Source organism: Rattus norvegicus, chromosome 10, assembly GCF_036323735.1.
Source record: "Rattus norvegicus strain BN/NHsdMcwi chromosome 10, GRCr8, whole genome shotgun sequence".
Taxonomy (NCBI): Eukaryota; Metazoa; Chordata; class Mammalia; order Rodentia; family Muridae; genus Rattus; species Rattus norvegicus.
The window spans coordinates 89,944,108-89,956,786 of NC_086028.1; the positions used below are offsets into that span (position 1 = coordinate 89,944,108).

General features: G+C 44.4%; 2 protein-coding genes across 6 annotated transcripts in view; one reads left to right on the plus strand and one right to left on the minus strand.

Annotated features, from left to right (window-relative positions):
• Cdc27 (cell division cycle 27) overlaps positions 1–5,663 on the minus strand; it is a 49,095-nt gene extending 43,432 nt beyond the window's left edge. For both annotated transcript variants that reach the window (NM_001024793.2, NM_001415702.1), the window contains exon 1: positions 5,514–5,663. In NM_001024793.2, the coding sequence (NP_001019964.1) occupies positions 5,514–5,540 (27 nt within the window). In that variant the 5' untranslated portion in view covers positions 5,541–5,663. The remainder of the gene's footprint in view (positions 1–5,513) is intronic.
• The window catches only part of Myl4 (myosin, light chain 4), a 35,576-nt gene continuing 28,522 nt past the window's right edge, over positions 5,626–12,679 (plus strand). The window contains exon 1 of one of the 4 annotated variants that reach the window (XM_039086843.2): positions 5,626–5,764. The gene's annotated coding sequence lies outside the window, so the exon portion shown is untranslated. Of the gene's footprint in view, positions 5,911–12,679 lie in introns of all 4 variants that reach the window. The other 3 variants (XM_039086842.2, XM_039086841.2, XM_039086844.2) reach the window with 3 other exon arrangements.

Genomic DNA, 12,679 nt, shown 5'->3' on the forward strand with positions numbered 1-12,679 from the left:
TGATGTCAGGTGTCTTCCTCAGTTGCTTTTCACCTATTTTTAGCTGAACACTACTGTATGCACATGTGTACAGATGTGTGCATGTATGCATAAGTGCACAACGGTGCAGAGGCCAGATTAGGATATCTGGTATCCTTCTCTATCGTGTTCTGCCTTATCTCTTGAGACAGGGTCTCTCTGATAAAACTGAACCCTTTTTTCAGCTAGGCAGCTCAGCCATACCTGGCTTTTTGCATGTTTGTAGCAATCCAATCTCAGGTTCTCATGCTTACGTAGCAATTCATTTCCTGACTGAGTCATCTCCCTGGCCTCACCATCTATTCTGATTACTAAAGTTTTGGGGGGAAAGGATGGGGAATGGGCCTTGGTTTTCAAGCACGAGGTTAGCTTTATTAAGTAGTGTTTACAGGAAAAAAAAATTAAGTATATGTTAAGTGAAAATTCTCACAGCTACCATAGAAGAGATGGAGGAGAGGCTGTGTCTTTTAGGTTAAGGGTGGACTAGAAAGAGGTAACTTACAAAAAAAAAAAAGAGAGAGAAAGAAAGAAAGGAAGAAAGGAAGAAAGGAAGAAAGGAAGAAAGGAAGAAAGGAAGAAAGGAAGAAAGGAAGAAAGGAAGAAAGGAAGAAAGAAAGAAAGGAAGGAAGAAAGAAAGAGGAAGCTGGAGAGATGGCTCAGTAATTGAAAGTGCTGGCTGCTCTTTCTTCCTGAGGAACCAAGTTTGGTCAGAGCACTCACGTGGAGCAGCCAACGGCTCTGTCACTCCAGTTTCAGGTGGTCCAATACCTTCTTCTGGCTGCCAAGGGCACCTGCAAACCCGTGAGACATGTGCATACCATGCAAACATGTTAACCAAAGGCATTCCCAAGAATAAAGTGGGCTAATAAACTGTGGAAGAGACCTCAAAGTGAGGCTTTGGTTGTTTGTTTTGGTTTTTTCTTTTTTTCGGAGCTGGGGACCGAACCCAGGGCCTTGCGCTTCCTAGGCAAGCGCTCTACCACTGAGCTAAATCCCCAGCCCCCCCTGGTTGTTTATTAAAGACAGAGTCTGTAGCACAAACTTGCCTCAAAGTTGTCATGTAGTAGTAGTAGAGAAGGCCTTTCAACCCCTTTTCTTGCTTCTGCCTCTTAAGCTTGAGGATTACAGGTTTGCATCACAACTCAATGAAATATAACTTTATTTGTATATTTGAAGACAGGGTCTCTAGGGCTGGAGAGATGGCTCAGTGGTTGAAAGCACTGACTGCTCTTCCAGAGGTCCTGAGTTGAAATCCCAGCAACCACATGGTGGCTCACAACCATCTGCAATGAGATTTGATGCCCTCTTCTTGTGTGTCTGAAGACAGCTACAGTGTACTTATATATAATAAATAAATCTTTCAGTGTACTTATAATAAATAAATCTAAAAAAAAAAAGAAAGAAAGAAAGAAAAAGAAAAAAGGGTCTCTTCAAGTCCTGGAATTCCAAGTGTGCACCATCACACCCAGTTCAAGTATTTTAAATGTAAATTTTACTCAGATTTACAACAGGTTAAGAAAAGCTTCATACAACATAAGGGGTGAGAAAGGAAGGAAAGGGGGGAGAAAAGACCTAACCAAAAATGCCATTGTAGAATTTTCATTTTATACAATAAAATTTAATTTCTACTCCTGCAACTCTAGCTTTTAGTTATTTAATTGGTTGCTTTTTAATTTCTGCTTTTAAGGCAGGGTCTCATTTTGTCCAGTCTGGTCTCAAACTTACAACATAGCCGAGGCAGGCCTTGAACTCTTGATCCTTTTGGTTCTGCCTCCCAGGTGACGGGATTACAGGCTGCTGTTACCATACCCAGCTTTGATTCTTGGGTTCTACCAGTTTTTTAGGTGGTTTCCTGACCCCACAGTTAGCCAGGACTGGTGGGAGGCATTTTTGGCTATCACAAATGGTAGAGACATCTGGTAAACAATCCTTCAGACACACATAATCCACTCCACTTTCTCTGTCAATCCTGCCAAACACAGTCCACATTACCATTGGCTGGGTCATCCTACTAGTCTATGTATCTAACTCCGGTCTCTTCCTCCTTACCAATAAAATCAGATTAATATTCCCAACACACTGCTTTCATTACATAGTTCTATTAAAATTCTCTTGCAGATAGGGGTAGTGGCACTCCAGAGGCAAAGGCAAGAAGACAGTAAGTTAGAGGCCAGCCTGGGCTACAAAGAGGGCACAAAGCCAGCCCAAGATTCATTACTAATACACTAAATCTAAACCCGATCCTATCAGGCAGAAAAGTAGCTTTCATTTTTCTGAGGGGTTCATTTTAGTTTTGAGGAATTAATGAATTTTGTTTTGTTTCATTTTTTTGAGATGGGGGTCTCATGATGTAGCTCTTGATAACCTGAACTCATTAAATAGACTGGGCTGACCTTGAGCTAACAGAGATCCACCAGCTTGGACCTCCCAAGGACTAAGATCAAAGGTATGTAATGTACCACCATACCCAGCTAGTCATCTTTGATACCAACCCTAGAAACCCACCCCTACTCCTTGCCAATGTTTGAACAGTTCTGCTTTCCAAGTTATTTCTTGAATTTCTACCTCTAAAGCCTTTATCTACTTTCTTCCCATCCCACTTAGATGCCTGCAGTCCCAGATGGCTTTGGTCTATTTCATTTTACCTCTCACATATACTCTTTGAATCAACCTTAGATGCTTCTTGGGGACATGTAATCTCAAGCCAAAAGTACTTTTTCACTATTTAATCAAACTTCAAAAGAATGGTATGTATATAGTACCCAACTTACTATGTTTTTTGAGACAGGATCTTAGGCATTCTTGTACAAGGCTGACCTTGAACCCCTAAGTGTAGGGGTTTCGGATGCAGGTTACTATGACAGGTTTTTGCATCTGGTTATGCTATTGCATATTAAAATCATTTTCAAAAGTCTCTTTTCATCCAATACTTATGTGAAGCTTCACTTGCAAAAATAATTGATATAGTTTTACTGGTTGATGTATCTGTATAAAATGCCTCTTAAAGCAACATCAGGGTTGGTGAAATGGCTCAGGTGGTAAAGATGCTTGCCACCAAGATTCAGAGAAGCACATGTGCATATACAATAAATAAGTAAATGTCGGGTTGGGGATTTAGCTCAGTGGTAGAGAACTTGCCTAGCAAGCGCAAGGCCCTGGGTTCGGTCCCCAGCTCCGAAAAAAAAGAAAAAAAAACAAAAACAAAAAAAAAACAAGTAAATGTCAGACAAAACATCCTACAAACAGAAATGCCACCTATTTTATTAAGTAAAATTTTACAGGCACCCAAATTAGTATTGTGGTGCATGCCTTTAATCCCAGCCAGGACTACACAGTGAGACCAAGCCATAAAATAAATGTTTGCCCTGTAAGATGCAAGGTTTTTTTTTTTTTGTAAAGAGTCAAATAGAAGTAATAGTTTACTGTAAGAGCTAACATGGGAAGGGCTTTATTTAACTCTGTTGGGCATCTTCCTTCCACTGGTTGTTCCATGTACAGCTTTAAAGGAGGAAGGAAAATAGAAACCAGATGACCAATATTTATCTCTCTCTGCCTATCTTCTCCTACACCTAGAGACACCAGGAACAAAGAAAAAATGTTCAACACGTTTCCCCCAACACATGGAACAAGTAATGTTTTGAATAACAGCTTCCTTAACACCTCTTACTTCTTGCCCATCTTCAGCAGCATTCCTGGGCCTGGTTGGCTGCTTACTTGCTGTCATTTTGTTTTTTGAGACAGGGTCTCAAGCAGCCCATGTTGGCCTTGAACTTGCTACATAGCTGAAGATGACCTTGAACTCCTGATCCTTCTGCTTCCTTGCTATTCTCTAAATTAAAACTTCTCACTATTATCCTGAAATCTAGGGGGCCTACTATGGAGGGAAGGGAGATAAATTCTACTTTTTAGTTTTAAAAGATATTAAGGTGTGTTATTGCTAACAATGAAGAAAAACAGGAAACATGCTGGATCCCGTCTAGCATAAACAATATATTTGATTCTCCCAAGCTTTTATATAGATTAAAATTACTCAATAGTAGTTTACCTGTATCATCACAACTACTCTAACATTTTAGAAGACTTTTTAGTCACCAAATGCAAAAGAATCATTCAGATCAGCTATAATAGGAAATAAAAAAACACCTGAATAACCTCTTAATAACCTGTTTAATTTCATGATAGGCCTCAATAGGGCCTTACAAGGGTCTCTACACTAGGAGGAGGAATTTGGAAAGAAATGAAGTTTTGGAAGAACTGATACATTAGAGAGACATGAACAGTTCAGCAGTAATAATTCTGAGTTGTATGTAGTAATTCAAATACTAATAGCTGTCACCATGTAAACAGCTAGAACAAGGCCAAACTAGGGGAAAACTAGGGTATTTTATGCTGCGATGAGAAATTAAGGAAATGCTACACTGACGCATTAGAAGCATTTACTGTTTGTTGTCACAGACTTACCTAAGGGAATCCACAATTTCTAAAATCGGTTTGCTTTATAACTTCAAAATAAAGTTCATGGATTAATGACAGTAATTAATGGAGGACAACTCTTTCGATCATGTCAAAGATCATACAGTAGGATGGAAATCTCCCAAACCTGGTCCATCACCAACGGACAAAAGGTTCAGTTTCTTCAGATCTGGCAGGGGGATAAATGACTTGGCACTGCATCACACACACACACACTTAAAAACCCAATAGGGTTTCTTCAATGACAACAGCACCGTGTGCGTCAACGCATACCCTGGTGTGGTCTCAGGAATGGACGGATATTGAAAAATGGATGGGAAAGCAATTATTATCTCTAATTTCCTAAGCACCTTCTCAACCTTCACGAAGCCTCTTGACGCCCAACCGAGGTAATGAAAAATCCAGACCTGCCCTTTCGCCCACTCCCCTGGCTTGGGTGTTTGCACCGCAGCACTGGGCCTGAGAAGGGGAGTTCCCTTCTCAGATCATCATTGTCCGGTGGGAAATCCACTGAACGAGAACTACCATGGACAAGAAAGTGCTAACGAAACAAAAACTAGTTATCAAAAATAAGGATTTTACCTTCTCCCCTCGACCATCTCACGTAAAACAAAACCAAGAAAACACCAGCAAACTTGCCCCACTAGTGTGAAATCCCACCAGTTCTGTTCAAAAGCGCTTCGGTATCGGCCCCCGGGACTCCATCTGAGCCCCTGGTCTCTCACCGCGGGCAGGGCCGGCGACTAATAGGAGGAGGAGGAGGATGGCCAGACGCCAGTACCGACGGAAAACCCCAGTGATTCCCGCCGAACTCTGCTTGCACAGGGGGCGAGAAGTAATGCGGGAACCCGGCTAACCTCGGCTGAGGCCGCGGCTAAGGCCTCCGGACTGACGAGAGACAAGCAGGGATCGCCGAAAGGGAGGCGGGAGAAGCCGGGCCTAGGCCGCAGCAGGCCGCGAAGTCTCTGTTCGCTTTGCGACCCAGGCATGGTGCCAAGCCTGGGAGCAGGGGTTAGCATTACCTGGACAGGTTCCTGCAGCACCGTCATCCTCGAGGCTCAGACCCACTTTCTGCAGTGCCTCAGGCCCCCCCCGTAGCAGCTCCAGCCCGGCCAGCCCCGGCTCATTTAAACTCACCAGCGACCGTTACCGGGGGATGGGGGAGGCCGAGTGGTTGCCGAGTTCCTCCGAGCGAGACACGGAAATAACCGAAGTGGAGAGAGCGAAACGAGAGCAAGACGGAAAATCCCGAAGGGTGTCGGAAACAGCCGAGGTGAGTCGGCGAAGGCGGAGCCTGTGGCCGGAAATTATCGAGTGCTACCGGAAACTGTTGGGTTGTACCCAATAGGAAGTGTCTCTTCTCAGCCACGCCTCCGCTCAATCAGCCACGCTAATTGGGCCACGCCCAAAGAGCAACCGGTAGGATGGGCTTGGAGGGGAGGGATCCTGCAGACTCGCGTTACATGGCGGAGCCTAAGTCTGACTTTGCGCCTCCGCCGTTCTGCTTTGTGGTGCACGGTGGATTCAGCGAAGAGTAAAATACTACTTTGGGGCTGAATTTAGTAGTCTTTTGAGTTTAGATCATTACCTACTCTTGGGCTTCCTACTCAGGCCTCTAGGTAATTCTAGGAACATTTGAAACGGTGCCATTCCCCAAATACACAGGATTCCTGTAGTCAAAGGGATTATGGTCTGTTTCAAAGAAAAATGACTAAGCTGGGTGCTTGCCTAGCATGCATGAAGCTGCAAGGTGGATTGCCGGTACCACCTTAATCTGGCATGTTTGGACATTACATACCTACCTGCCTTGGCAGAAGGACCTAGAGTACAAGATAATTAACAAGTTTGAGGCAAGCCTGGGCTACATGACACCCTAGCTTATAAAAGAAAAAAAAATCAGTGTAAGTGAGAATTATATTATCTGATACCTGTTATAGGTGATGTAAAACTTCAACTTCAGAGAAGTGGGAAATAAATACGGATTAAAATGGCGCAGCTGTTGACACAGAGGTTTTAACTTTCTGCTTTTTTGTCACATCCTCAGAATAACCATGGAACTGTTAAAAAAAAAACAAGCAAACAACAACAACAACAAAAAACTATTGTGTTTCATCAGACAAGGAAAACTCTTGAAAGTTAATTTTCTGTTTGGACTGCTCTAAGCTAGACATGAAACTAGAAATCTCTTTTTTCCCCCTTGACATTAGGATTGAACCTCTTAATTCTGTGCATGCTACCATCAAAATGTACCCTCCCTCTTTGTTACTTGTTTTGTTTTTACATTTTTGGAAACACAGTTTCACCTAAGTTGGCCAGGCTATCTTTGGGCCTTTAAATCCTGCCGTAGCCTTTTAGACTACTACTGGTGCCAGGCCTAGGTCTGGAATCATTCAGTCTCAATTCCCTGCCCATTCCTCATTTCCACCAAATTAGCTTGGGCCCCTCTAATCTTTTGGCTGATGCTGAAGGGAATTCATGTCATGGTTGCCATCTTCTTCTTTTCCTTCTGATAGATCTTTATCCTTTTCCACCAGCCATCCCTAGACACTGCCCACATACTTGTAGCCCCAAGAAGGACAGGTGCTAAGGCAATTTTTAGCTGCCCCATGCCCTGTTCTTTTAGTAGGATTGTGTTGGGTGAATCAGAGTGGGAACAGACATCTGTGCTGACCTATGTAACAGTCTCTGGCTATTTAAAGTTCAGTTTAAATCAAATGAAATTCTTCAGATATTCTTGTCACATTCCAAAGACCTATGTGGCAAGAGATGGCCGGGTTAGAGAGTCACACAGACATAGAATGTTTACCCCTAGTTCTTGCTCTTAGCTGGGCCTTACACAACTGTTGAACTGTTGCTCATTAGGTAGTGCCCTATTCTAGCTTCATTTGGTGGCCTTCAAGCAAGATAACAATAGAAGCTGTGAGGCCCCTTTAAGCCTAGGTCTGTAATTCAAACCCATTGTTTCTTAATGATCAGTTTAAGACACAGGTCCAGCCTGGATTCCTTAGGAGGAAAATAAGCTTCATCCCTTGATGAGGGAGTGGTAAGATGACCTTGTAAAAGACCCGTGCTATAAGAGGGGTTGCTGGGTCATCTTTGACTTCTTCCCCCAACAACCTTGAACTGGAGATCAGACCCCATAGCTTTGCAAACGCTAGGCAAGCACTACCACAGAGGTACAGCCTCAGCTCGGGCCATCCTTGGAAAGATGAGAGATTGTGTTAGCGGGAATGGGAAGAAAAAGAAGATGGGTGAGAGGTGATATACTCCAAATTTGACCTTGTGAGTTAAGCAGTGCTGTGGATATAGTCTAATAATTCAGAATGCAGTGGGATGGTGTGTTAGTCATCTTCTTGCATGTTGCTCTGACAGAGTAACCGATGAGGCAACTTAATAAAAGGGGTTACCAGGTGTGGTGTCACACGCCTTTAATCCTAGCATATGGGAGACACAGGTGGATCTTTGTGAGTTTGATGCCAGCCTGGTCTACATAGTGAGACCTAAGCCAGCCAGGCACCCTGTCTCACACAAGAGAGACGGTTATTTTGGCTCACATTTGAGTATTCAGTCGGTTCTAGTGGGCATGGCATGACAGGAAGAGCTTGAGGTGACTGGTCAGATTGCACAGGCAGTGAGGAAGATGAGAGAGGGAGGCCTGCTGCTGAGCTCCCTGACTTGTTTTTATTCAGTCTGGGACCCCACCCCACAGAGTCGCACATCCCACATTCAGGGTGGTCTCCTCAATGAACCCAATCTGGAAACCCACCCCCTCATAGACATTCCCAGAGGTTCTTTCCTGTGGTTGGCCATTTAAATCCTGTCATCTTGACGTCACTGATCATTAATTATTTGGAAACCTTTATTGAAACAGTCCAAAGCTGTGTTAAAACAATCCAAAGCTGTGATTGCATTCTGTAGCAACCACACAACACTGTTAATGCTGAATTTGTGGTTATTATACATGGAGCTCTTTTATTACATAGGGTGTGTCAACTCACGTCTTGATTTGTTTGACCGAGTTTTGTAAACCTAAAGTGGGTTAACTAGAGGGCAGTCTTTGATCTTTGGTGTCCCTGTGGATTTTGAGCTTAGAATCAAATTTTACCAAAGCCCCTGCCCCGTAGAAAAGGACATGTCAAGCTGGAGGGCTGGGTCTCTAGTCAGTAAGTGTTTGCCTCACAAGCAGGAGGACCTGAGTTCAATTCTTAAAACTCATGGGGGAAAAGCCACAGGTAGCAGCACACAACAGTAGAGACAGGCATTTCCCTGGCACTCACTGGCCAGCCCGTTAAGTCTACTTGGCAAACTCCAAGCCAATGTGAAACCCTGTGGGGGAAACCAAGGTGGAGCCAGGCATGGTGGTACATGCCTTTAATCCTAGCACCTGGGAGCCAGAGGCAGGCAGATCTCTGTGAGTTCCAGGTCAGCCGGTTCTGCAGAGCCCTGGTGCTGCAACAAAAGGGACGACGATAAAAAACAAACAAAACAAGTCACACAAACAAACAAAAAGTCTCACCAAGGAGGATGGTGCTTGGAAATGACACTGGAGACCTCCACAGATGTATATGCATGTGCATGTACACACACACACACACACACACATGCACGAACGCACGCACGCACGCATGCACAGCCTCTCTTCTGATTACTGTTCACCAGGTTAATAATATGTTACAGTGGTTTTCTACTGAGCCCCAGCAAGCCCACATTATTTGAAGCACTCTGGTGAGCACTTGTCCTTTTGGCTGTGAGTCTCGCCTTAAACGGCTGGGCCATCTCTTCAGCCTAGCAGATGAGCTCTTTTAGAATGTTTACTTATTTCTGTTCCTTGGTGTGTGGTTAGTTTTTGTCAACTTGACACAAATTACAGCTACCTGGGAAGGGAGACCATCAGTCGGGGAGTTGCCTCCCTCAGACTGCTTTGTGGCAAGTCTGTAGGACATATTCTTGATTGCTAATTGATGTGGGAGGGCCCAGCCCACTGTGGGCAGTGCTAACCCTAGGCAAGTATGCCTGGACTATATAAGAAAAACAGCTGACTGCACCTAGAGGAGCAAGCCAGTAACCGGTGTTCCTCTGCGGTCTCTGCTTCAGTTCCTGCCTTGAGGTTTCTGCTGTGGTCTCCCTCAGTGATGCACAGTTACCTGAAGTTGCTTTTGGTCATGGTGTTTGTCACAGCAATGGAAACCAAACCTACACCATCATGCAACTATTTGGATTCCCTGCTGCTGTCCAGTGTCTCATATGCTTGTCTAGGAAGCAGAGTTAGGTTACAGTAAGCATTACCTCCATGTGTACGTTATTTGTTTTTTTTTTTTTTCTTTTTTCTATTTTTCGGGGCTGGGATTGAACCCAGGACCTTGCGCTTCCTAGGCAAGCGCTCTACCACTGAGCCAAATCCCCAACCCCATACGTTATTTGTTTTAAAGCTAATATTTATATTTATGTATATATGCATATTTTTGTATGAGTTTATGCTACGTGTGTGTGTGTGTGTGTGTGTGTGTGTGTGTGTGCATGTCATGGTGTGTAGTACCAGGGAAATGTTACTGATCCCCCCCAAAAGCCAGACAGGAACCTATCTGATGCAGCTCACAGCGGGGTCTTTGTTCTACCCAAGCTAGCTTGCCCCCCATCCCAGTGCACCAGCATTACGAAAAAAAGTTTTGGTGGTGGGGAAGCCCCAAATGTCTAAGGGACAAGGCTTTATAGTAAGCAGCAGGCAGGGAGTACATTTGCAAGCATCTGATTGGAAAGCTACCGTGGCCTTTAACATGATCAGCTGACTCTCGGAGTCATATCATAAACTTAATTACTGTCCCGTTTGCATTGGCGGTTGTTAGGCAGGGGCGGGGGGGGGGGACTTGTAACCTGGGGGTGCAGGTTTGTTGGGGGAATAACCTGGAGATACTGTTCTTGTGGAGGGTGATACCTGGACACGCTGTCTTGTTGGGGATTAGCCTAGAGAATGGGATTTGTTGGGGGACAACTTGGAAATTAATGCTAGGTACCAGCCTATTAGTTTTCCTGAGTTCAAACTTAGGTCAGGTTTTCTAAAATGGAGTCTGAACTTAAAAGATTTGACCCCTAGGCACACACATGGAAGTCAAAGGACAGGCAGCCAGTTCCTACTTTCCTTCTTGTCTCCCACAATGGCTTCCAGCCACCACATTCAGCCTTTTCACATGGCTTCCAGGGACCAAGATAAGGTTTTCAGGCATGTACAGCAAGCTCTTACTACCTGAGGCAAATCACCAGGCTCCCCGTGCACTGTTCATGGAGACATGGTCTTCTGTAGCCCAGGTTAGCCTCACACTCACTATACTGCTGAGGCTGACTTTGAACTTTTGACCCTTGTGCTGCCACCTTGTTGAGCGCTGGGATTATAGGGGTGTACCACACACACAGTTTATGCAGTGGGTGATAGAGCCCAGACCATCGTGCATGCTAAGCAGACACTCTATCCACTGAGCTACTCCTACTACCCAAGTTGTTTCTTTTCCTTGGCCTGAGTCTTAATATACTTAACATTCAGTTAAATGTGAAGGCCTGAACTTTTGTCAAAAAGCCAGTTGTAGGAGCTGGGATATGCCGTAGTTTGTAGAGTGATGCCCTGGGGTCACTGGATGGGTTTGGTGGTACAAGCCTATAATCCCAACACTTGAGAGCTAGAGACAGGAGATCAAAAGTTCAAGGTTATCACTGGCTACATAGTAAATTAGAGGCCAGCCTGAGTTACCCAAGACCCTGTATCAAAAAACCAACACAATATTATTGCCAAAGGTCAGATCCTCAGGAAACAGCATAGAGCATACTCAGCAAGTGCGTTCTTTTTCTGACTCCCTCACTTCCTGTCTGTAGCTGACAACTTGTTCCTGTTGTGTGAGGCCTCACACTGTCTTTATCTTACTTGACCTCACGGCTTCACCCATCCCACCATGTTTCCTCCTTTGATTTAAGTCACTTTGTACTTTGTGGCTTTGATAGTCCCCTGTTGGCTATGCCCTCAACTCCCAAACCCCCATGCTCTGGTCGTCGTCTTCTTCTTCTTCTTCTTCTTCTTCTTCTTCTTCTTCTTCTTCTTCTTCTTCTTCTTCTTCTTCTTCTTCTTCTTCTCCTCCTCCTCCTCCTCCTCCTCCTCCTCCTCCTCCTCCTCCTCCTCTTCCTCCTCCTCCTCTTCTTCTTCTTCTTCTTCTTCTTCTTCCTCTTCTTCTTCTTCTTCTTCTTCTTCTTCTTCTTCTTCTTCTTCTTCTTCTTCTTCTTCTTCTTCTTCTTCTTTTCCTTTCTTTTTTTTTCTTTAAACCAATCTCCCTTGCAGTGCTCTGCCAGCCCCTTTGACCATTAGGGGCCTGCCTTAGATTTTGTTTTACCCTGCATATTCTTCCTGGGCAAACTTGCCTATTCTTGTGGCTTCTGTTTTCTTATCTACAAATCATTAAAAGAAATGGTATCTGTGGTTAACCACTTATTAGAACGCCAGGCTCAAATAGACTGCCAATTAGACATTTGTATTAGAACGTTTCACAAGGGATGGGACCTACACTACATACTTGAAATGTTTCCTAACCCAAATTCAAGACGTCACTGTACTTTATATGTCGTTCGGTCGTACTGCTGATATGGTTTCAGGCAGGTGCAGCGCAACATTGCTGACAGTGTACTCTGAGGAGACCCCTCAGTGGCTTGGGGCCTCTACTCAGGGGAGGCCAGAATTCTTGGTTAAGTCTGCAGAAAAGAATTTCAGGGCAGGCCATGGTGATGTGAAGTCATGGAGCTTATTGACTGAGAGAGAGTATATATACCCTCAGGGGAGCCAAGTGTGGGCGTGAGGAGAGCATCATCTAAGCGTCACAGCATCATCTGTATAAATGATGCGGGGGCTTTTGAGTTGCCTTGTTTTAAAGAGGAGGAAAACCATGTTGACTTACTTATTTCCATGGCAAAAGAATTTGGGGTCAGGGGCTCATTAATAGCTCGGCCTTGAATTCATGGGAATCATGTACATCAGCAGAGTCAGACCCACTGATACCAGACTGGACAAAGAACATCACAATGTGAAAACATAGCAAGACAAAGCGTGTGGGCCCAGGGGACTAATAACACAAGATTGACAGGGAGGTGAGGGCTAGCTGGGTGCTACCCTGGTTAGCTTTTGCCAACTTGACCCTGACTGGAGTCATCTGGGAAG